Genomic DNA, 25721 nt, shown 5'->3' with positions numbered 1-25721 from the left:
TATAGCTGTACATTATTTTTGCTGGACATCAGGACATACAGATTTCAGACAGATTTTGATTGGACTCAGGAAAAGTATCCTAGTAGTAAGAGTATTTAACAATGAAATGAATTCTTTGGGGAGGTGTTGCAGTTTACATAAAGATTACATGGCCATCTCCTGGGGATGCTGTAGTGGTGGATTCCTGAACTGAATGGTAGGGATGATTTTCAAAGTACTAATAAAGGAGAACATTTGTAGTTCAGAGTTGATATGAAGGGTCCTTGGTGCTTTCTGAGATGGTTTGTTTTCTTGCAGAAGTTTCATGACTAGTACTGATGATGTTACCTAGTTTGGGTAATGAAATATCTGCAAGAAAACAAGCAAGCCAGTGGTGAAATCCAAATTTTTTTACTACCGGTTCTGTGGATGTGGCTTGGTAGGCGTGGCGTGGTGTGGCTTGGTGGGCATGGCAGGGGAAGGATACTGCAAAATCTCCATTCCCACCCCACTCGAGGAAGGAAAGGATACTGTAAAATCCCCATTCCCTCTCCACTCCTGGGGGGAAGGATATTGCAAAATCTCCATTCCCACCCCACTCTGGGGCCAGCCAGAGATGGTATTTGCCAGTTCTCCGAACTTCTCAAAATTTCTACTACCGGTTCTCCAGAACCTGTCAGAACCTGCTGGATTTCACCCCTGAAGCAAGCTCAGAGAGCACCAAGGACGCCTCATGATCCTGAAGATCCTTGGAGGTGATCTCTAAGATTCTTTCCAACATCTCCGTTCTATGATTCTAATGATTGATGAATTACATTCTGCATTCTAATCATAGAATATTCCATTCTTCTCCTGAAATTGTTGCAGTCTTGCCGTCCATCCTCCCACACAAAATTGGAAGAGGGCTGAAAACTCTTCCAATCTAATGAAGCATAGTTACTGCAAGTTGCACTGCACACTATCCTGTCATCATAAGCATCCTGCTACAAGTAATAAGGAAGGTGAGAGGGGAAGCAGACTCAGCACCAGATTCAAGCATGACATCCCTGAGGAAAAAGTCCAAGACCTTTGGATGAAACAGGCTGGATTATATCCCTGGGAATATGCTAATGAATACAAGAACATTAATTACAGTACAAGATTTAGATATGGTACAATATATGATCTGAGTATATACACTGATAGTCAAATCTGAGTAGCTGTGAAATAAAAGCAGATGGTTATATTCAAATCTGTAGGAAATAGCCCCACAAGTCTACAAACCATCCACATGACAGTATAAACACACTTCTTCTGTACTGCTGCCAAGAAATCTGCATTGATGTGTCCAATAGAGATCATTGGGAGATGAAGGATTTTTTTACAAGATCTGTAAGGAAGATATATATACGCAACCAAGTATGCGGAAACTCTCCTACATTACTTCTCATGCATTTTCTTACATCATTTAATATTGCACTCAAATAAATAATAATATAAGTTCTCAGTGGCATTTGACATGAACATTAAAATGTGAATTTGTTGAAAAACCTTTAAATTAAATTACAAGGAAGAGAAACAACTCAGAAAAAACACTGAAAAAGGTAATTAAACAGTTAATCGTTCAATATAGTCTTAGACCAGAGTAAGGGCAGGAATATAAACCACAAAAGTACCATAAATAATGCTTAAACACAAATTTATATCAACTTCAATCTCACTAAAACCACATAAAGGTAAAGGTTCCCCTCACACATATGTGCTAGTCGTTCCCAACTCTAGGGGGCGGTGCTCATCTCCGTTTCAAAGCCAAAGAGCCAGCGCTGTCTGAAGATGTCTCCGTAGTCATATCGCCAGCATGACTAAATACCAAAGGTGCATAGAACGCTGTTACTTCCCAAAGGTGGTCCCTATTTTTCTACTTGCATTTTTTACGTGCTTTTGAACTGCTAGGTTGGCAGAAGAAAAGCACATAGTATTTTGATAAAAAGTAATCTCGTTTTTCCACTGTATATATTACAGATGGGCTGGCAGATTTTTTTAAATTAAAGGCTGAATTAACCTTTACCAAAAATCAGAATAAAACATTCAGCTGGTTCAACCTGCCTAGATTTACAATAGTCTCTGGATGATGACAAAATTACCCAATGAAGGCCATTAAATTGGGTTGTGGAAAATGCCCAGTGATGTTTAAAACAAGCATGAATGAGAATGTCTCTGCAAATCTCTTATGGATTGGTAAATCATTTTGAAATTCAATGTCTTCCGTTCACCGACTGGTAATTTCCTTAACTTCTTCATGGCCTGAAAAATACAATGCCATAGGATAAGGGACAGTGAAAGTTAGCATGAGTGGGGAAGAGGGGGCGTTGTAAAAGAATATGAATTTTATATCAAAACAGATATGAGTGAAACGTCATAAATTTGTTTCACTGTTTCTTGCAACCAATTTAATTATCTGTAAAAAAAATGGAAATAAACACACTTCTAACTAGATAAGAAGCAAAGCTGTATGTCTGGTGGGAAATGAAACTTTGGGGGTTTTTGTTTCTTTTTTACACAAAACAATCAACTGAAAGCATAGAAATCGAACACAGCAATAGAACTTAAGACTTATATACCCCTCCATAGTGTTTTATGGCACTCTGAGCAGGTTTACAAATGTCAGCACATTGCCCCCCAACACTCTGGGTCCTCATTTTACAGACCTCTGAAGGATGGAAGCTGAATCAATCTTGAGCCAGTCAGGATCAAACTCCTGGCTGTGGGCAGTTAGCCTGCAGTATTCAATCCTGACCGGCTTCAGCTTGACACAGCCTTCCATCTTAATAAATAAATAAATAGTATGTGTGTGTGTGATATATGTATGTATGTATGTTTTGAATAGTTTTTATCCCAGAGCTATAATTGCACTCAACAATGAACTAAAGGGCCACCATCAGTGAGCTGTTGGACAGCATTACTTGGTCTGTTGTATGGATGTTTGGGTGATTTAGGGGTGGGGAATTTGTGGTGGGCGGGGGTATGTTTGGGGATTGTTGTGTGTGTTGGACCTGGTCTTTGGGTGTTAAGTGAATTTCGTTGTATGGGTATACTGTGTATACACGTATAATGGCAGTAAAGTTATTATGTATGTGTGTGAGATATATACACTGCTCAAACAAATAAAGGGAACACAGGCAGAAGACATCCGAGATCTGAATGAATGAAATAGCCTTATTAAATACTTTGTTCGTTATATACAGTAGTTTTGTGTTCCCTTTAGTTGTTTGAGCAGTGTATAAACTACTGTACGTAAAGAACAAAGTATTTAATAAGGCTATTTCATTCATTCAGATCTCGGATGTCCTCTGCTTGTGTTCCCTTTATTTTTTTGAGCATTATATTTAAGAACGCATTCATACTACCGTTTGCTGCGTTATAGACTGAAACCCCCAGCTTCTTTGCATTTAATTGCATGGACGGATCTACAGATACGCGAGGCTGATCCGTGTTACTTGTTGGATTAGCAGCAGTCGCTAGTTTGGTGCCAGGCGCGCGTGCAAGAAAACAAACCCGGCGAGGCTCGCTTGTGATTGCAAGAAGCTCTCGGCAGACGCCGCCTCCGTTTTGCTGCAGAAAATCACGCAAGCGCCCCGGCCGAAGCCAAGGCAGGAGATGAATGAGCCAGCAGCCTATTCTGAGCCGCAGTTCGGCGGAGACGCGCTACGGCTGCGCGTATCTGGATCCGTCTCGTCTATATATAGCACTCATCTCCGTGTCCTATAGCTGGGCTATCCCTCTCTTTCCCCTCCCCCCCCCCGCTTCCTTTTCTATTGGTGAGCTTGGGAGAGCACCGCCGCCGCTTAGAAACTTCCGCTCTTCTCCTTTAGGGGGCGCTGAAACTCGGCCCTTCCAGCCTATGGAGAGTCCGCAGCCCGCAGCGCGAGAGAAAGAGGTGGGGGACGTGAGGGGGGGGTGTCAGGGAAAGAGGGCGAAAAGCCGAAAGAAAAGGGAGGGGGCGGGAATATTTCCCCCTTTTCCCCAGACGTCACGTGACATTCGGAGGCCGCTTTTTTTTTTTTTTTCCTTTCCCTTCGGAAGCTCTGGCCCGCGGCGGAGAGGACTACTCCGTCCGCGAAGTCACCGTCGCGCGACTCCTCCGTGCCTCTCGCCACCAGGGGGCGCCGCCCGAGGGCAGGAACGACCTGGCGGCGCGAACGAGCAAGCGATCGTCGATCGTAGGAAAAGGAGGGAGAGAGAGAGAGAGAGAGAGAGACGAGCAGGAGCGGTTGACGGCGCGACACTTTCTGCGCGCCGTGCGTGACGCGGCGTTCTGAGGGAAAGGGAAGGGCGGAGGGGGGGAGGGGGGAGCGGGAAAGGAGAGAGGAATCAGAAGCAGCGAAGGGCGTGCGGGCGGGGAGAAAGAAGCGCGAGCGGCGGATGCGGAGGAAACGCGATGTGAAAGCCTGCGAGGCCCGGGGAGGGCAAGACGCCGGTCCCGCCTGCAGCGCGGCGAGAGGTGAGAGAGCGGCGTCGACTCCTTTCAACTCCCTCCCGCGGTCGAGCAGAGTAACTCCAGCCTGTCGCTCTCCGGCTCGTGTCTTGGAGGCCCGGCCCGAAGCGGCTCTCCTGCCTGGCGCACAGTTTCTTGCCAGGGCAGCGGCTTACATAACCAACTGAGCCCGGGTCAAGCAGTTGTCGCTCGCGCGGCCGCCGGCCACAGGTTGCGCTGCGCTTTGTATCGTTTCGGTGCCAATGACAGGGGCCTCTACTGTGCCCGGGCCGCTCCAGACACAACACCGACCGCTCCCTCAGTGGGACATGAACCCAGTTGCTCGAGGCGGCCGCGGCAGAAGCCGCTGCGGACCCGTGGGGGGAAGGTGTCTCTCCCTGGTGTCGTTAGCTTTGGCGGGTGGCAGTGCGTGCAAAGACAGCCGTTCCGGAACCCGCGGCGCTGTCTGTAGCTTTCCCCTCGCTGCAGCTGTCTGCCTTTCGCTGCTACTATTCATCCTCATTATGAATTATAGGCGACGGGCACTTCGGAAGTGAAGCTGTTAGGTTTTTAATGAGGCTGAGGGAAATTCGTATTGGCTTAGAGAAGGGAGGTTTTGTGAGACTGCCGCAAAAACAAGCGCCAGGCTCAGAAATTAAAAAGACTGGATAGAATTGACAGTACTTTAGACCAAAAGGTGTAAGTTAAATCACAGGATTTAAGTGCTTAAAAAAAAATACTGTAAAAATGGTCAGCCAAGTGAATTCTTTAAAGGTTGCATTAGCAGATTCTTCAGGCAGGATGTCGTGTGTATATAACAGCCATCCATCCAGTTGGCAATATACCAAACCTTAATGCTATCACTGAAGGAAGATTTGTTCCTGCTAATTATGTATGTCAGAGATCTTTATCTTTGACATACATAATTATTGACAATGACAATATTAAAAGGTTAAACCAATTTCTCAGAACATCTCTTTATTCTGTGACTTTGGAATATTTTTGTGAAACTCATGATAATGAACAGGAATCGTATTTTGGAGAATTTACATGACGTATTTCCTGTTCTTTTTCTTTATTCTGTAATCTCTACTAATTTAATGAAGAGTTTGTGACTTTATTGGTGTGGGCAAGTCAGCATTGAGAGAGTTTCTTAAAGGAAACTTTAAACAATTTGAAATAATTGCAGAAGATTTTTAAATATGGGTAGTCCTTGACTTGTCACCACAATTGAGCCCAGAATTTATGTTACTAAGTGAGAAATTTGTTAAGTGAGTTTTGTCCCATTTTACGACGTTTCTTGCCATATTTGTTAAGGTTAAAGTGAATCACTGCGGTTGTTAAATTAGTAACAGGATTGTTAAGTGAATCTGACTTGCTCACTGACTTTGCCTGTCACAAAAGATGGTCACATGACCCCGGGACATTGCAACCATCATAAATATGAATCAGTTGCGAAGTATCTGAATTTTGATCATGTAAATATGAACCAGTTGTCAAGCAACTTTAGTTTAAATCATGTTACCATGGAGATGCTGCAACAGTTATAAGTGTGAAAAATGGTCATGTCACTTTTTTCAGTGCCAGTCACCAAACAAACTCTTATAAGTCGAGGACTACCTAGTATCTTTATGTTTGTTTTGTAAGCCTATCTAGGCACATTGGACATATTTTCTATTTTCCGTATAATTATTTCCTGAGAAATCTGGATACATTTATTCAGCAGGCCAATATAGAACTTCATAGTAACATTCTTTGGATTATCAAATTAATCTGTGCTAATTCAAGAAGGAAGACTCAATTCACTCAATTGTGCTTTGATTTCCAAGCAGTGTGCATATTTTCAGATTTGAAAATGAAATCTTGTTGTATGCAAATTGTTGATCTTCCTGTTTTAAAAAATTGCAATTAAATTTCTTTACTTTAGAAAGTATATTTATTTGATTATACTCTTGTTCTTTACTGGTATATGTTGTTAAAATCAGTTTGAAAATAAGCATATTTTTTGTAGGAGTTATTGTTCAATTTGTTTAAAAAAAGGTTCTCAGAAGTTATTTAGCACATGCATATAAAGAGAATAATTGCTTTTCTCTTTTTCTCTAGACACTTTTCACTTGAGCATTATTAAACCAGTATTTAATTGTTTTCCAATTAGCGGAAAACATTTTAATGATTTTTAAAAGAACAAGTAAATAATGTATCAAAATGTTAAAAATATTGCTCATTTTAGTTAAAGGTGCACAAGTTTGGCCACTTTAAAGACTGTACTGCCATTGACAAAGAGGATAGCTCCACATTGAAAATTAATGTTCATTAATTTAGTTTCCTAGTGCAGATATCAAAATGAAAGAATATTGATGAAAGAATATCTACTTAATTGTGTTACATTTTTCTTTTTTTTTCTAATAAGCAATAATGAAAAAAATCTGTGAAAAAGTATTGGAATAATACAGAAGAGTATTTATTTGAAAACCATATCATAGTTACCCAATTAAAATGAATGCATAAAAAAGCTAAGAGAAAACCCTAATATAGAAGTGTTCCAGTCAAAAGCTAGACCTTTAAAAGTGTTCAAGCATAGGACAACAGTTCTTTCTTTATAAAAAGCATTATGAACATCTTTATAGATGCATATCATATCTATATGAGATAGGCATGAGATGTAGTGAAAAGAAAATTTTATTTTAAATGTTTTGAGATAGATGATAACTTTTAATAGGAGTTCTATATTTGAAATGGATTGTATTGTGAAGTGCTATCTATATATAGTAAATGCTTGTGGTAATTTATGTTCATTATTTATTTGTTTTACCATATTTATAACCTGTTTGAATCCTAGTAGTTTGTGTGAAAATACAACTGAGAGAAAACAAATTTAATATAATTAAAAGATGCAAGTAAACTCGACAAGCAACCTTAAATTAAACTATGTGGTAAATGTTTACTGGAACAAATTGCTTTGGTTTGTTTCTAAAATCTCAACAGAGCAAAGGCCATGCGCACCTCTGAGGGAATTGGGCACAACTTGTCTTTTAGGCCACATCCCATGTACTTCAGATCTAATAATATATTTAAAACATTTAAGGTTTCTCTCTATATCACCAAAAACTTACCTTGAATTTCTAAAATTAAGTTCATATTCTTTATTATTGAATTATTGAGTTCAAAATATGGTGAATTCTTCCACTGTTTGTGAGGAAAATTCCAGTCTAAATAACAGACTAAATAGTTTAAAGTTTTATTGGGTTAGCATTCTTTATTCACATACCAAATTCATTTGTGAATGTGAGCTATCTGTTGATTTAATTTATCTCCCATGTTGTAAACATGAAATCATGTACAACATATAAACAATGCCAAGAGCCTTCAAGGAGATGTAAAATAGGTATTTAATGAAACAATATTTTGTTTTGAATTTGGTGAAACAAGACTACATAAAAACGTTTTAAGTAATGTTTAAAGTTTTGACATAATAGACTTTGTGAAGTTAGTAATTTCATAATTTTCACTAATTATTTTAAGTGAGAAAAACATTTCTTGTAATTTCAAACTATGGAATGAGAAAACAGATTTTTAATGTTGATCAAAGTATATTTATTTTTATAAATAATTCAAGATAGTGAACATATCTAATATTCCTCCTTTTTTCCCACAACAACAAAGCTGTGAGGTGGGTTAGGGTTAGGGCTGAGAGAGGATGACTGGCCCAGAGGCACTCAGCTAACTTTCAGGCCTAAATTGGGACTAAAACTCACAGGCTCCTGGTTTGTAGTCTGGTGCCTTAACCACTGGACCAAACTGGATATTGGCAAGTTCTTTAAAATTAAATGTTGTTAGAGGGTTTTGCTTATCATTGCAACTCCCTATATGTGTTGATTTATATATAATATAAGGCTTTGTATCCTTAAAGGTACCATATATACACTTTCAGGGTGTTTTGCAAAGTATACAGTAGGGCTGTGCAAAGCCTTTGTAAGAAATCCTTTAGAATGCACGGCAAAGTTTTATAATGATTAAAGCAGCTGCATCATTTCCCAGGTTTATATAGTACTTCAGAAGCTGCTCTTGGCTGCTTCCACATACGTATTTATGCAGAGCCTGGAAAAGGCAAAACTGCTTTAATTACTTAGAAATTGGCACTTCATATGCACTCTTCCACATTCCGAAGTACCCCTTCTGAAGGATTTGCATAGATCTAATGCATAGTTAAAAAGGGTTAAAGTTAGGTTAGCAAGTGTTTCAGAGAATGCAGACCCCTGTGCTAATGGTTCATTGCGATTGAGGATAAGCAAATTAATAAAAGAATACATCAGAAATTTTTAAAAACATATTTAATGAGTTTAATTTTTAATTTTTCTATTTTTATTTTAATAAAATTAATTTGATTTAAGGAACAAAGAATATGATAATTTGAGAACATTTATTTTGGGCAACTAAGATTTGTATAAATAGTGCTGTCTGAAACTTACTCTCTGAACTTCCTCCCAGCCAATTGAAAACAAAACTAGAAATTATCCTGTCCAATTGTTGCCTGGCCTGACTTGCCCCTCCCCTCTTTCCCAAGAAAAACTTCAGAAGCATCAGTGAGAGTAAAAGCAAACTTAAAGTTTCAGATGGATGCAATTACCTCTTCCAGTACTTGTCAGCAATCAACAGCATAATGTATTTGGACAATTATTTAAGTATAAAAAATCTTCTCTTTTGCAGTAAAAGTTGTCTGTATTTTGGTAAACATTGTTGATGTTTATATGGGAAACAAATCATAAATCCAACTTAAAAATATTTGTTGCTTAATTATCTTAGATACCTGACTTTTTTTCTCCACAAGAAATTAAGAAAATCTGAGGTAGGCTAGAATGAAAAAGTTCTAATTTCACATTCCTACCTCCTAAACAAGTAGTTTATAGAATTATGCATATTTTGGGTGTAAAATTATTAATGGTTTTCATTTGTAAACATTTTAAAAATATTGATAAGTCTCTTTAATTGTTCTGGATATTTTAAAGTTCAGGATAGCAACATGACAGTAATGAGAGGGAAATTCTTCCATGTTCTTAATTTATGTTTATGCTACCTGTACAGTACACTTCATAAGGGATTAAAAACAGGCAAGTTCTGGCAGGACTTGTATAATTATTTTCTTCTTCAATTCCCCCAGAGACAATAATAATTGATCCATTTCCCAACTTTGTATTGAAAGTCATGGACTTTAATTTATAATGAATGTTGCCTTGTTTGTGTCTTCAGTGTTCTATCAGCAATCAAAAGTGCTGGTACATATTATACATATGATTGTGTGGTTGGATTTCTTTAAGTCATTTGAGAATATAATCAATAATATATTCTGAAATAAAGGTCTGTCCTTATTTTTGTTAAGGTGAATCTTCTGTTTCCGTTAGTCAATAGTAATAGCCTCAGGCTTTTTTGACCAGTCTTGAAGATAAATACAATACTGTATCTCTTTATTAATCTCCAGAGTGTAGAAAATCTGAGACTATTCAAGTGGCCTTCTGAGGCTGTTTGATCAGCCTAAAAGCTAAGAGATGAGTTCCAAATATTAAGTATTTGGGAGAGAGCCTGAGCTTGATCTGGCCTTGTATTCCATTTCATAAGAGCAGAAAAGTTAGGAAGATGTTTAGACACTAAAGAAAGGGGCAAATATTTAATCCCCTGCCTTTGATTTTTGTTGTTTTTTCTAGCTGTTTACGGCTATACGATGCATGCACATTCCAAAGTTTAAAAACACAAAGTTTCCATATAATTTGTTACATGGAAGACTTGGATTCAAAATATTCCACTAAAATAAATTATTATGCTTTTTAGCTTGACATGTGAGCTGTTTTCCCTTATAAGGATGCATATAGATTGATGAAGTACAACCCATGAAATCTTATGCAATAATATATTTATTAGTTTTAAGATGCCAAACAGATTTTGTGATAGTTTTGTCTGGGTCTGCATATTTACAATTTATTGAAACAGACCATTGTTATGTAATTGCTGACTGTAGTTCACAAGCTCCCATCTGCAGATGGAAGTTTGAAGATATTGGGGAAGGCATTCACCTTGCCTGTCCCTCACTTTTATCCATGCAATATTCTACGCCACTCAGGCTCAATAGGAGCCTGAGTGGCGTAGAAGGCTAAGGCCTCCTACTAAGGCAGCATTTAACATCCAGCTGCCTGCAATTACTGCGAGTTCAATTCTCACCAGGCTCAAGGTCGACTCAGCCTTCCATCCTTTCTAAGGTGGGTAAATTGAGGACCCAGTTTGTGGGGGCAATAAGCTGACTTTGTATAAAAATATACAAAAGTATGAAAGTTATTGCTTAACACATTGTAAGCCGCCCTGAGTCTCCGGAGAAGGGCGGCATATAAAAATAAATAAATATAAATAAATAAATAAAATAATAAATAATATTTATTTGAAGTAACAGCATTGCTATCTTAAGTTAATGCTCACATAGATATGATATAGACTTTGAAAAGGATAGGATTCTGTGCTATTTCTGCCTATACCTCCTTTTTTCTCCTGATATCATTAGTTGTTCAATTGTGACTTAGCTCTAAATATCACAATATTGGCTGCTAATTTAGCATTAAGATATAACTTAAGTTAATTATGAAATGAGGAAATACTCAGTCAAATGTTTTTTACAATTTGCAAACTATAAATTAGTATCTTGTAGAAACAATGTATTCAAAGACTTCTGGAACACTTAATTGTAATTTATTTTCTATGAATTATTTCTGGCTGTGTAATAACAACCATTGTAGTAGCAATGCCAAAAATAAATGCTTTTTTTCCCCTCCACAAATAGAAGGTTCATTATGAAGCAAGGTGGATGGAGAAAACGAGCCAGTGACAGAGATGGCTGGGGGACATGGGTAAGCACATGCAATAAAGCTTTTAACTAAATAAAAAAACATATTTTGAGGCAGAATTAAATATTTTATACTACTTTAATGTAATTATTTTATTAATAAAATATATTCACCATTGCCGTGCCAAAGAAGTAGTGGTAAAGTCATACTTTAAACTTCAGATGAGGCTGAAGATTGTTCTTTCTGATATTCAGAAGTAACTTAAGGTTGACACATGAGACTTATAAAATGTAGAATACATGTGACTTATAAAATGTACAGTACATATAAAGATTAAACATGCAACATTTCCCATACGAAAAATGAAAGTGTTGCTACCGGTATGTATATATGTCAGAGGGCTGGGATCTCATTACTCAGAAGTCATCATGTGATCTGTTGATTTTGTTTGTTTGTTTTGTTACTACTGTATGTTTTCTAAAGCATAAGTTATGAATTAGCATAACTACTTCACACCTTATTAAATTGTTTTTCATATAATTGTAGAATCGATCAAGTTGATAATCAATCTCTAAAGATCCATGTTATTTCCATTCAAGGGAGGATATATGTCTGCAAAAGTCCAGAAATTGGAGAATCAGTTTCATTCAGAGGCAGCTCTGCAACATCAGAAAGATGAAAATTCATCCAGCATTTTCAGTGGAGTTGCCATCTTTGTCAATGGCTTCACAGGTGATACTTTTATTTTTATAAACTGTTCAAAATGTCCTCTAGGAATATAGTTAAGGGTAAGAAAAAATTAATTAAGATATTAATATGTGGGTAAAAGGCAGAGCTTTAAGTTTATTCTGTTCCTAATCAGAATCTTCTATAACTTCGTTTGCTGAAAGAATTAGTGAGCCAATTTTTGCTTGCCTAAATTCCCTGAATGAAATGTTCCAGAAAGCAGTGTTTACTGTATTCTTATTTCATTTTGATCTGGATCAGTTTAACTTAGTTTTTCAAAAAACTGCATATAATTCCAAAATGTAAATTGCAGATTCACACATTCCTGTTTTGCTTTTTACCTGAATTATGAAATGAAGAGCAGGTCTGATGGGTATCTACCATATTTTTCGGAGCATAAGACGCACCAGAGTATAAGATGCATCTTAGTTTTTGGGAGGAAAATAAGAAAAAAGCTGATTGGTGGAATACCCCTAATCAGCTGTTCCCAGCGGTGAATTTTAGCAACAGGTTCGTTGGTTGTGAGCTCTGTGCCTTGCTTTTCTTTCAGCCTCTGAAACTTCTGAAATGCTGTTTCAGAAAAAACTTTTTTTCTGCCTCTGAAAGCCTCCAAAACAGAGCTTCAGAAAAAGAGCCTCTGAATCTTTGTTTCAGATGCTTTTTTTTCTGAAGCTCTGTTTGGAGGCTTTTTTTCTGAAACTTCGTTTTTGAGGCTTTTTTTCTGAAGCTCTGTTTGGAGGCTTTTTTTCTGAAGCTTCATTTTTGAGGCTTTTTTCACCCTCTAAAACCTCTTTTTGAGAGGCTGGGCGGGGTTACATTCAGAGTATAAGACGCCCCCAGATTTTCACCCTCTTTTTGGGGGGAAAAAGGTGCGTCTTATATTCCGAAAAATACTTCTTAAAAATACTTCTTTTGCTTTTTTTAAAAAAATTTTTTAATTTGATTTATATGCCGCCCTTCTCCGGAGACTCAGGGCGGCTTACAATGTGCTCAACAATAGCCTTCATCCTTCATCCTATTTGTGCATTGTAGTCTTGATAGTTGAGTAGACATTCTCATTACACTTGTGGAATGGCCAAAGAGATGCTTTGAAAAATTAGTCTAAAATGTAACCCCAATGTAATAGTTTGTTGTTGCTTGTGGGACTCCCAATAAAAAATATTTTAGTTAATTTTTCAAAAGCAAAAATGCTTTGTGAGAGGCTAGAAATGTCTTTTAAGCTGTCACGTTATAAAAAAGAAAAAATAGAATATTGTATATTGTATACAGCATTCTCTTTTAAATCTTCCTTGTATATGCTAATAGCAAATATGTCTAATAGCATTTCAGAGCATGGCTACTCTGAATGTTACTGAAGCAATGAAAGAAAGAAAGAAAGGAATCAGCATTATTATCTGAATTTCAAGTAAAAAATTGCAAGGAACACAGAAGAAAATGTGGTATCCTGGACAAAGGATTATCAAGTCTATTGGAATTCTGAACAGAAATCTGCCACATTATAACATTTTAGTGTAGTTATTTTATTGAGTAGGGAATGAAGAAGAAATATTAAAACAAACATTAAAAGCAACCTAATGAAAAACAGTTGTGGCAACTTTTCAAAATTGGTATTTTATTGAGTGAGGTAGAATTGTGAAATCTATGAATATTTTGACATATTTATCAATAAACCACAGTATATATTCTACTTTATCCTTAACATTTTGTTAGATGAATAACTGCTCTTAATTCCAAAGCATAATGCTAGGTTTTCCAGTTTATGATTTTTAAAAAATACTTCTATGAATCTTGTATTTTTATTACAGATCCTTCTGCTGATGAATTGAGGCGGCTAATGATGTTGCATGGAGGACAATATCATATATACTATTCTAGGTCCAAAACAACGCACATTATTGCTACAAATCTTCCAAATGCCAAAATAAAGGAACTGAAGGGAGAAAAAGTAGTTCGACCAGATTGGATAATAGATAGGTAAATATTAGAGAATTGTGAGCAGATTGATAATCCATTTGAATATTCTGAATATGAGTTCCATAATTTCATTTAAAAATGTCACAGACATTCTAAAAAACTGATCTTATTTTTAAAAATTATATTAAATGTTTTATGTTTTTATTACTGAATGATTTTATTCTCATTTGTGATAACATTAGTGGCTGTGTGATAGCACTGATCAGATTCAGTGGAAATTTCAAAACATTAAAAGTACAGACAATTAAATAGAAAGCATTACACAATATGCATATTGTATTTAAACAAAAATAATTTCCTTATTTTTGCTTTAACTCATATGCATTAAACTTTATTATATTATTATAATATAGTAATTAAAAATAAGCAATTCTGCTGCAGTAACTTGAATTACTGTATTTTTTGCTCCATAAGACACACTTTTTTGTCCCCCAAAAGTGGGTGGAAATGTCTGTGCGTCATATGGAGTGAATATTGCATTACAGACTGGGCTGTGGTGGTGGGGGAGGGGGTTGGTGCAGTGTCGGTGACAGGCAGCAGCGGTGAATGGCGTATTCCCGCTGCCACCTGTCAGTAGTTGGATTGGCCTCCCAGAATACCGCTGATCAGCTGTTCTAGGCAGCTGTTGCCACCGCTACCATTCACACGGCGGCAGTAGCAGCAATCCTCACCACCTGGAACAGCTGATCGGCGGTATTCTGAGAGGCCGATCCAACTGCCGATAGCCGGCGAATGCTGGCGAAGACTCCAGTGTTCCCCGATGGAGGCAGCAGACCCAGAGGAGGCAGCAATAGCACCATTTCTGGTTGGTCAGCCCACTGATTGGCGGGGCAATGGGAGGCCGGGATCCAGCTGTCACTCAGTTTACCAGTCTTATGGAGCAAAAAATGTGGTATATTGTACTTATTGAAAAAATAATCTGCACTGGAGACTATCCCCAATGTAGCAGATAAGATTGCACCATTCCCATAGAAACCTAATCATAAACACTAACGTTCTTTTTTTTTAATTGGGTAATGTGATCCTACTGTAGTTTTCCTAATTGCAAGTGGATTGGCTTTTGAGTCTTTGCCAAATTTCTTGTTAGTGTAAATGCAAGCTAAATGAAAAATACATCTAAAAGAATTATGGGTAACTGTTATTATAATATTCCAGTTCATTTTCCTAGATCAACCTGATTGTTTTCTTTTTCTGTATAACAGAATGTTTGCTGTTTTTATCACTTCAGAATATTCTGGGATTATAAATACAAATTGTGTAATAACTTGTACTTGATTCACTAAACATTAACAACATAAACAAAACATTTAAAATAATGACAGTAAATACAATTAGAAGAAATATATTTCTTCTCTATATGATTTTCATGTTGATCTTGCAAGATAAATCACAAAAAGTAAATAAATTGAAAAAATTATAACAGGCCAATGTAGAAAAACCTTATGTGTTATTATTTCCCTTATTTAAAAATAAATTGAAACCTTTTTAGATACTTGGTTAGAAGAGACTCAGTGCCTTCATCAGTTGGAGAGAAAGTCTGTGGTAGAGCACCTCTGTTTCCACTTTCACTCACTCTTCAACCTGTGGTAGACCATAAGACTAAGGGATAGGAACACAACAGAAGAAGTAAGCAGTTCTCTTATCACTTCTGTCCTCATCTGGCTGTCACCATATAAAGATTTAAATGCCAGAAATCTTAAATCTGGTTACTTGCCTCTTCCATTTTTTTTAATTGCAACATTCAAATTTAGACGTCTTTTTGCTCAGAAACAATTTGATTTGTATAGTTTCCTTGAAGAATTTTTAGTTAGGTTGATGCCTCTTTTTTTCTTTTAACTCTTATAAATCCAAACAAATTGCTAAATTAGCATCTCCATGTGCACCCAGAGGAATGTAAGTTTTTGTTTCTCAACAGCATAATCACAGGTGAAACTATTTTGATACATTTTCAAAAGCTATTTCAATAAAGTGTGTTAAGAGAATACTTCCTATTCAGATGAAGTGTACTTAAATCTTGGGTATTTCTGAAGAAAGAAAGAAATAATGTGAGTAATTAGTCACTTAAAATCTGTCTAAATATATTCTTGAAAGTAAGAAGAATTGAATTTAGATTATAATATATTCTTTCCCTATGCACACTTGTTAATAAGGCTTTCAGAACAGGGAAATATTCCCTGTTAGTATTCAGTGGAAATATTCTACTGTATATAAAAACTATTTTTTCATTAAGTTTTTGAGCAATTAAAATTCTGACATTCTGTTACAGCATAAAGGCTGGACGACTCCTTTCATATATTCCTTATCAGCTTTACACAAAACAGACAAGTATTCAGAAAGGCCTCTGGTTTAATACTATATGCAAGCCTGAAGATTCAATTCCAGGTCCTAGCAATATCTCTGTGGGACTCAACAGGGTGTAAGTAATTATTTTGATTTAATAATTGAAATTAAGTTTAAGACTGAGAAATGTTGATGAGTTTATGTTGATACTGTATATTCAATTATTTGAAGATCTCAAAGAGGCACCTCACATTATAGTTTGAAATACAATGAAATTAAGTCTGAAACCCAGTGCAGTTGTAATGGTTAAAGTGTTCCTGTAGTAGAGAGACCTAGATTCAAGTCTACCCTCAGCTGAGGAAGTTCATGGGAGTCATTCTTTTTCAGCCAACTCCTATCCCAGGGTTGTTCTGGTGGGGGTGAAATGGAATGAGTGCTGTATATGCTCCTTTCATCTCTGATTAAAAAGCCACATACCAATCTAATAAATAAGACAAAAATAATTACTTTTTTGTTTTCTAAATTAAGCTACTTTCAAATGCAGTCATATTAAAGATTTTTTTAGATAAGTATACATAACAATGTAATATTAAAACCTAATTTGATACATATATAAAGTGGGTTCTTTGCACTATTATAGATTTGTTGCAGTGCATCTTGGTGTATAGTGTATAGACATGCTGGCCATATGACCACAGAAATGTTTTCGGACAATGCTGGCTTCCTCGGCTAACAAATGGAGATGAGCACCGCCCCCTAGTGTCTTCATTTCTGCCTGGGAAATCTTTACCTTTATCTTTTTATTCATATCTTGATTTCTACAAACCATTCAACAGCTGTTCAGTCATCCATGCCCCAGTCATGATGTCTCTTGCTAATTTCTCTGCTATTTAGAAACTATTTATTATTTATTAAACCCCATCTCAGTCAAAAGACTTCCAAGTTATACAGTACAGTAACAAAACATCCAGTATAAAAACACATAAATGGCAAGAAAGAAAGATAGATAGCAAAAGCATTTAGGCTTCATAGTACTTAACAGCCTTCTCTAAGCATACAGAATCAGTCTATTGTCCCCAACAATCTGGGTCCTTATTTTATTGACCTCAGAAGGATGGAATGCTGAATCAACCTTGAGCCATCTAGCTGTCTGTCTGTCCATCTATCATCTATCTCTCGGTAGGTGGGTGGATGGATGGGTGGAAGGACAGACAGATAGACAGACTAAGAAATAATTCAGTTTTCAGGAACTCCCTGAAAGACAACAGAGAAGGAACAAGACTGATCTCCAAAGGAAGGCCATTCCAAAGTAATGGTGCTGCCAAAGAAAAACAGTGCTATCTAACCTAAGCTAGTAAAACTGGTGGACCACTAGCAACTTTCTATAAGATATGAACTGGCCCAATTTTGATTAGAGTAGGCAATTCTGTAAGTTCAGATATCAGATGATGAAGGGCTTTACTAAATAATTCAATACCAGTAACTTGAGCGTGACAAGTATGCCCTGCTCAGCTTTGCTGACTCACCGAGGCTGCCTGCCCAGGACACCCAACCTGTTTTTGGGATGTTGGGCAGCCCCAGTGAGTCTGAAGAAGCATAAGACTACGCCTCCAAAGGCTTTTTTCTCAGCATTAAAAGCTTTTGCAAATAGATGAAAGGCTTTGGGGGAGCAATCTCCCGCTGCTTCAGGCCTTCCATCCTTTTGCAAACATTTTTGGCGTGGAGAAGCCTGAAGGAGCATGAAACCGCATCCCAAAGACTTTTCTGTGAGTGAAATATATGCTCATGCCCCAGCCCATCACTCACACAACCCACTTCCCCTCTCCCCCCCCCCCCCCAGCCAGGCTGCTAAGCCATAAAGGGGACTGCTGCACTAAACCATAATAAAATATGTTTGATTTGGGCTTAATGCATAATTTGAGACACTTTAGTTTGTAAGCTATCGTTATGGCTTATTGTTGTATAGAATCAGGCAGTCAAGGGATGAGTGAATAATGATGAAACCAATTGTTAGGATACAAATTCACAGGAGTAGGATATGCATTACAATGTCATCATGCAGATGTCAGCATTTTGGTTTGCCATAACCATTCTGATAGAATAACAACAACAACAACAATAAACAAATAAAGAAGTATTTAAGATTTAATCTTCAATTTGATTCACAACCAAGGACTTGAGAGCTATTAAGGTAATGTCTGAGTATATAGGTAGTTTCGGGCAAGGTGGTTTTTTGCAAAGTCAGAATAGTTAAATCTGATAAATTCAAAATTTTCATGTATGCAGGCAACCCTTTGGGTACTGCTCTAAGGACTCCTATTACTATTGGTACAACCATTGATTTCTTTCCTCCACAATTGCTCAACTTCAATTTGCAGATCGCTGTGTTTTGTTATTTTTTCTAGTTTTTCTCTTCGATTCGCGCATCACCTGGTATTGCAATATCAATGAACCAGACTCCTTTCTTTTCCACAAAAATGATGTCAGACGTCTGTCTGTCTGTCTGTGTTTGAATTCAAAAGTCCCACAAGATCTTGACCTGTTCATTTTCAAGAACTTCGTCGATTTGTTGTTCCCAGTAATTTTTGCATCATTAGAACCCAAACTTCTGGCAAAGCTTCCAATGTATGATTTTGACAACTTGATCATACCATTGTAGATAATCAGTTTGTGAGACTTTACTGATAAGGTGATAAACTGTTTCATCTTTCTCGTTGCATAAGCGACATTTACTATTGTTACTGACATGTTGAATTTTTGCTTTCATGGATTTGGTCTGCAGGGCTTGTTCTTGGGCAGCCAAAATGAAGCCTTCTGTTTCTTTCTTCAGCTCCCCTGATCTCAACCATCTCTGTGTTAGCTTTGTATCTGCCCTTCCTTCAATGTCCTTCATGTATTGACTGTATATATGCTTCTATTACCAGTTAGAAACTTGATGTTCAATTGTTTCCTTATTCTGCTTTCAATCTCATTATTTTCAAGAGATTTCCCTTGTTTACCTCCTTCAGCAGAGGCTCTTTTGCTTTTTTTATGTAGTCATTTAAGCCATGTTTTTCCTCTTCCACAGTTTGTTTCACCTGTAAGAGTCCTCTGCCACCCTGAGATCTAGGCAAGTACAATAAATCAATGTCACTTTTTGGGTGCAGAGCATGGTGCACTGTCATTAGTTTTCTTGTCTTTCAATCCAACTAATCAAGTTCTAGCTGAGTCCAGTCAATTACTCCAGCTGAGTATTGTATTACAGGTATTGCCCAGGTGTTAATTGCCTTTATGATATTTCCTCCACTTAGCTTTGATCTCAAGATTTTCAGGACTGTCTTTATGTATTTTGTTGAAGTAGCTTTCTTGACTTGTGCAACAGGTCAGAAGCTTCCAAAACTCCTAAGTACTTTTACCTTTCTTCTAGTGTTTTGCTTTTATCAACTCTCCGTTCAAATACATCCTCTTCAAGAATTTTTCCTGCCTTAACAGCAATTGTTGCACATTTGTCAATGCCAAACTGCATTTCAGTGACTCTGCTAAACTCCTCAGTGCTTTTCAGCAGTGAGCTCAATTCAGCTTTTCTTTTTCCAATTTTAAATCATCCATGTAGAGCAAATGGGAAATTTTCAATCCCTTTTTTAGCCAATTCATAGCCACAGTTTGTCTTGTTCAAAATGCTAGTTAGTGGTGCCATTGAAAATACAAACAACAGAGGTGACAATCATCATCATCATCATTATCATCCACCTATTATGGCTACAACAAACCATGACCTGACAATATTGGTATAGATATTGAGATAAATTATTTTTGCATCTAATTCTCTTTTGCTCTCGTGTCACACTTCTAAACTAAGTGCATGGAATTAAAGGAGACTGAGCTCACAATCCTAAGGACCCGTCCACTTCCTCAGGTCCAACAGATTCAAACCATTGCCAGATAACTGGGTATGACTCTTTCTCAAACATCTCTTCTAGACCTGTGACAAGGTCAGAGTCCAACTAGGTGTGAATTTGAGCAGCTTTATCCACAAATTTGCAAATTCCTTCACACAACCTGCAAAAGATTAGAGTTAATCCCTTACGAGGATCCATACCTGAAACAGAGCTGCAGGGAAGCAATCTGCAGATGCAATAAGAATGGAGAAGTATTGCTGCTTTGCTACCCTTACTGCCACAATGTAGACCTTAATACGGTAGTAACTCTAACCCATGTTCAGTTGAGCCCGTCCTTTGTTGAATGCTTTTCCTTACATTTTCTTTACTCATGCCAGAATACTGGGAAAGATCTCTAATTTTACATTGAGGTTTAGAGAATGCACCAAATAATTAAATCTTGGACTTACTTTCTTTAATCTATAGCAAATGACAGTTCAGGGAATAGAGCAGTATCTGTCAAATGTCCTATTTAGCAATAGAATGGGTACACTTAGATCTGAATGTATCAAATAGCTAGGTATACCAGTGAGTTTGTATGTCAGTCTGAATTCTTGGAATCAGAAAATATAGGCTTGGAAGATTTTTAATGTCAGTGCTGCTAATATTTATGTAATATTCCATTTATGACTAGGTGATGAAAGAAAATGTGTACAGTATAATGTACACATGCCCTGTGTATCTACGAAACCGCCTTCTGCCACCGATCGCCTCTCATCGACCGGTACCTCCCACAGAGAGGGGCTCTTCCGGGTGCTGTCAGTTAGACAATGTTGGCTGACGACCCCCCAGGGGGAGAGCATTCTCTGTGGGGGCCCCCACCCTCTGGAATGAGCTGCCCCCAGAGATTCGTAGGATTCCCGACCTGCGTACCTTTCGTCGCGCCCTAAAAACATTACTATTCCAACAAGCAGGGCTGGCCTAAATAATAATAATATTTTTACTATTTTAATGAGTTTTTTTATTAGAATTTTTGGCCAATTGATTTAATTGTTTTAAATTGTTTTTAATTTTTATACTGTCATGGTTTTATTTCTGGCTGTATACCACCCTGAGTCCTTCCGGAGAAGGGCGATATAGAAATTTAATAAAAATAAAATAAAATAAATAAAATAAATATATTGAAAGCATGACAAATGTATAAGAAAATTAAAATATTTGGAAAATCCTTCAGTGTAGAAAATATTACACAAGTTCTACTGAGTTCAGTTATTAGACTTCATATAAAAGGATTACAACAAAAAGAGGAAATCATTTAACCTTTGTCTTATGTATTTGTTTTATCCATGTTCATGATTTTAGAAATAGTCTAGTAAAGAAGCATGAAGGAGAGAATGAAATGAAAACAAATGGAGTGAGTAAATCAAAGAAAGAAGCTGAAACTACAAGATTCTTGGACTTGGAGCAAGCTCTTTCCAGAAGCAAACAGAATGGAATACATCAGAAAGACGTTTCCATTTTTAATGGACATAGTCATAGTTCCAACAGTGCCTTAAAGATGCAGGATGGTTTGCTACACTTTGACAAAAGTGTTATAAGTAGACTGTCTCCTGTGCAAGAAGAATTGAAAGAAAGCACTGATTTTAGAGACTGCTCTACGCAACATTTGCAACAAAGCAACAGAAATACTGAACTTTTAAGAAATGTGCACAGGACTATGAATAATTCATCTTTTTCATCTTTGCACAGTAATATTAAAATAAACGGTGCTCATCACTATAATGTTAAGGGGCCTTCAAGCACAAAAAGCACTACTTCAGTACCTGCTCCTAGTAAGGAAGATAATTCACCTTTGTCCAAACCTTCTAATGGCAATTTCATTTCAGACTTTTACTCTCGTTCAAGATTGCATCATATATCTACGTGGAAATGTGAATTTACAGAGTTTATCAACACACTACAGAAACAAAATAATGCTAGCTTCCCAGGAAGAGAAAAATTGAAAAAAATGAAAGCAGGACAATCTTCAATAAATAAAGCTGACTTAGGTAAAAAAAAAATTAAAAATTATATTTAAAAAGTTGTCACATACATGTTTTTCAGTGAAATAATTGATATTTTGGTTAGCTATATTTCTCCTTGGTATGGTTGTTTTGGTCAGAATATAAATATTTCAGAATTGGTGTGTATGGCATAAAAAGGTAACTGAAGATAAGGTGGGAGATGTTAGGCAATTTGAAGTTTTCTGCAGTTTGATGTTTCTTTTATATTTTACTAAAAGGTAATGAAGAATCAAGAGATAAGTTTTAAGGTTAAATTTTTAATTTTACTAAAAACAACGGATAGTTGTTTAGCCAGAATTAAATTGTCTGTTTACTATTCTTTTACTAGATAGTATATCCTTCTTGAATTCAGCCAAACATCAATGTTGCATAATGCATGTGGATATGGACTGCTTCTTTGTATCAGTTGGTATCCGAGATAGACCAGACCTAAAAGGTTCGTATTAATATCTAAATCATATATTCATTTAAATAGATGTTCATTTTTTTAAAAAATGAATGTTCAAAGTCTATTGTTACATAGATACTTAATAGGTATCTATGCCACACACTGCTGGTTCATGTTTAAGTGATCATCCACTAAGGACTCCAAGGTCCTTCTCACAGTTATTGTTTTTTGAGCCAGGTTTTTCCTAACCTGTACTTGTACCTTTGGTTCTCCATTGTGTGAGTCAGTTACTCTTGTTGCTGGATCAGGAGATTTTGATCACTGTCAACCATAGACATTTCCTGATTGTATTAATACAACATCCTGTACATAGAGCTGCTCTTAAAAAGTATATGGAACCATTAACTAGTCCAGAGTGTAGTGGCACACACAATACTGAGAGAATCTAGATTTACCCATGGCACAGCGTTATGCATAAATTGCACTAGCTTCCAGTAGCAATTCAATTATCACATTTAAAGCCACACACGTGCAAGAATAGATTACTTATGGAACCACTTCGCTTCAAATACTGTAGTTTCTATCCATTTAACCAGATTTGACATGGTGAGTATGTTCCAGTCTCTTCTATGAAATAATTTGCCTTCAGGACCCAGCAGATGTGTCTTCTCTACTTCTACCCTTACCATATTGAACAGCTTCCCCAAGAGATTATGAACCTGCCAGCTTTCTAGAAAGCTATGAAAATATGACTTTTCCCTCTGGAAAAGGACAGACAATTAGTAGACATATGCGTTTGGGGAATTTGTGAATTGGACCTTGTATCCTATTACTTTTTTTCAGTGTATGTTGCTGTTTTTATAATAATTTTTGAATTTCTCATAGGTTTGGCAGCCATATAAATTTTCTAAATAATACTAAAATGAATAATTGAGATCTATAAAATAGAAACAAATGGAATATTTTCAGTTTTGTAAAAATGGATAAAGTGTGATATGTCTTATGTTTTAATTGTAATTTGCAGGAAAACCAGTGGCTGTTACAAGTAACCGAGGATCAGGACAAGCTTTGTTACGTCCTGGTGCAAATCCACAACTGGAAAGGCAATATTATCAGAATAAATTGTTGAAAGGCAGAACAGGTACAAATCTGTAGTTTTTGAAATTGCAAAAATAAATACTATTGAATTTATGGATTTGTCATTTATACTACCCAAATTATTATAATATTATAATATACTTTTAAATAAATGTGTTGTATTTTTAAAACTGTATGAAAATATACCATCCATTTTGAAAAAAATAGAGATGTAGAACTATTTTCAATTATGCTACTATCAATGAGAATGCTTCCTTTAGAAAGAAAGAAAATTCATAGTGGGAACTTCCAGTAGCAATAGCCATGCTTTAGACAAATATCACAGTCCATGAAAGATAACTATGGATGTTTCCAGATTGATAGATTGTTGTGTCACCCATATTATTTGCTTAAAACATTTATATGGCTGCTTAGCATGCATGTCATGACTCTGAACTATGTGCATCAATAAAATCAAAGAAAAAAAAACAAATTACAATTAAAACCAAAAATATCAAGAAAACAAAGCAAAAAAAAATGATATACTAATGGCACACAGTTACAGTCATTAGTATACATTCCATCTCCCAAAGAAAATAGGTTTTAAAGCCTTCCTGAAGATTGACAATGTTGGGCCAATTGAATTTCAGATGGCTGGAGGAGTTGTCCAAAGACCAAGCACTGCAACAGAAAAGGCACTCCTAACTTCCATCAGATGACATTGCTTCAAGGAAGGGACCTAGAGTGTGCCCATCTTGTTAAACATGCAGGATTGGCAGAAAATAATCATAGGTGGTTCTGCAAACCACCGAAACATGTACCCTGTAGGGCTTTATAGGTGATTATTAGCACCCTGAATTGCCTAAGGGAGATAGTGTAGCTTGAAAGTAGTAAGAGTTTCCACATTTATAACTACCTATACTGCATTTTGATCCAGTGCAGCTTCTGGATGAAGGAATACATTGCAGTATGCAGAATACAGAATACATTCATCTGCAGTGAATACATTGCAGTAATCTGGCCAGAGACAACTAAGGTATGAGAGATCCTGACCAGGCCTCCCAATTAACACAAAACTGGAATTGTGCAAAAGTTCTCCTGGCCCCAGTCGCCACCTGCTTCTCAAGCAAGAACTGTAAATTCAGGAAAAGTCCCCACATTATGCACTGGTTTTGAATGGGGGATGTAACTCTTTATAGAAATAATATTAGAAACCCTTTTGATCCAGGATCAGAGAGGATCAAAACTCATAGCCACTCAATCTTGGTAGGACTAAAGCCCATTTTTCTCCATTTTTGCCCCCTTGGCCTCCATTCATTAGAATGAAATCATGACAGCATCACTCAGATCTTAGAGGAGTATCTCAATGAAGTAACATCATCATACTAGGGATATTCTATTGCTAGAACATGTATAAGTGTTCCTGTGTATATTGGATTAGGCAAGAATGCAGGTGTACAATCTATACCTTACATCTATGCAAAAAAGGTGGTTATCTCTATTATTTTTTGATTATTTCTAATTAGACATAAATTAGCGGGTCATACAAGATCATTCTGTGAAGATAATAAAATCAATGGACATTGACAGTTAAAAGAAAATTAAATTATAAATTACTATCATGGTGTTTATTAGGTCAATCTAAAGTGTACAAAATAGTGTACAAGCTTTTAAGCTTCCAAGAACTTTCAGATCAGCAAAACATCTAGAAAAAAATGAAAAGAAAAATGTGACCTGCCTTTAAAACATATTTGCATATTTGTTCTTTAGTAGAAACTAGAAACAATATCCAGGTTTGCGGATCAGTCCTCTTCCTATACAATATCTGTTGAACCTTGGATAGTATAGAGAAAATTAAGGTTCAAGGCTTTTTTTTTATTTATTTATTTATTTATTTTATTTATTTATTTATTTATTTATTTATTTATTTATTTATTTATTTATTTATTTATTTATTTATTCAATTTATATACCGCCCTTCTCCCTAAGGACTCAGGGCGGTGCACAGCCAGAATTAAGAACATGAACTACAAATATTAAGAACAATTAAAATATATATAAATTTGGCCCAAAAATTTAAAAATCACAACCAATTAAAAC

The 25721-nt window shown here is 36.5% G+C and overlaps 1 protein-coding gene across 3 annotated transcripts in view; it reads left to right on the top strand.

The window, feature by feature from the left end:
• Window positions 1-3724: 3724 nt before the first annotated feature.
• The window catches only part of REV1 (REV1 DNA directed polymerase), a 47901-nt gene continuing 25904 nt past the window's right edge, over window positions 3725-25721 (top strand). Inside the window, exons 1-9 of one of the 3 annotated variants that reach the window (XM_087871487.1) lie at window positions 4172-4459; window positions 11253-11319; window positions 11856-11988; window positions 13788-13956; window positions 16223-16372; window positions 19304-19345; window positions 21456-22141; window positions 22485-22592; window positions 23569-23685. In XM_087871487.1, the coding sequence (XP_087727613.1) occupies window positions 21493-22141; window positions 22485-22592; window positions 23569-23685 (874 nt within the window). In that variant the 5' untranslated portion in view covers window positions 4172-4459; window positions 11253-11319; window positions 11856-11988; ... (2 more) ...; window positions 19304-19345; window positions 21456-21492. Of the gene's footprint in view, window positions 4460-11252; window positions 11320-11855; window positions 11989-13787; window positions 13957-15445; window positions 15583-16222; window positions 16373-19303; window positions 19346-21455; window positions 22142-22484; window positions 22593-23568; window positions 23686-25721 lie in introns of all 3 variants that reach the window. The other 2 variants (XM_087871486.1, XM_034431290.3) reach the window with 2 other exon arrangements.

This window comes from Pantherophis guttatus, chromosome 5, assembly GCF_059756535.1.
Source record: "Pantherophis guttatus breed Tessera chromosome 5, ASM5975653v1, whole genome shotgun sequence".
In the NCBI taxonomy this organism is placed as follows: domain Eukaryota; kingdom Metazoa; phylum Chordata; class Lepidosauria; order Squamata; family Colubridae; genus Pantherophis; species Pantherophis guttatus.
Note: the sequence above shows the minus strand (reverse complement) of the source record. Positions and strands in the feature narration are given on the sequence as shown.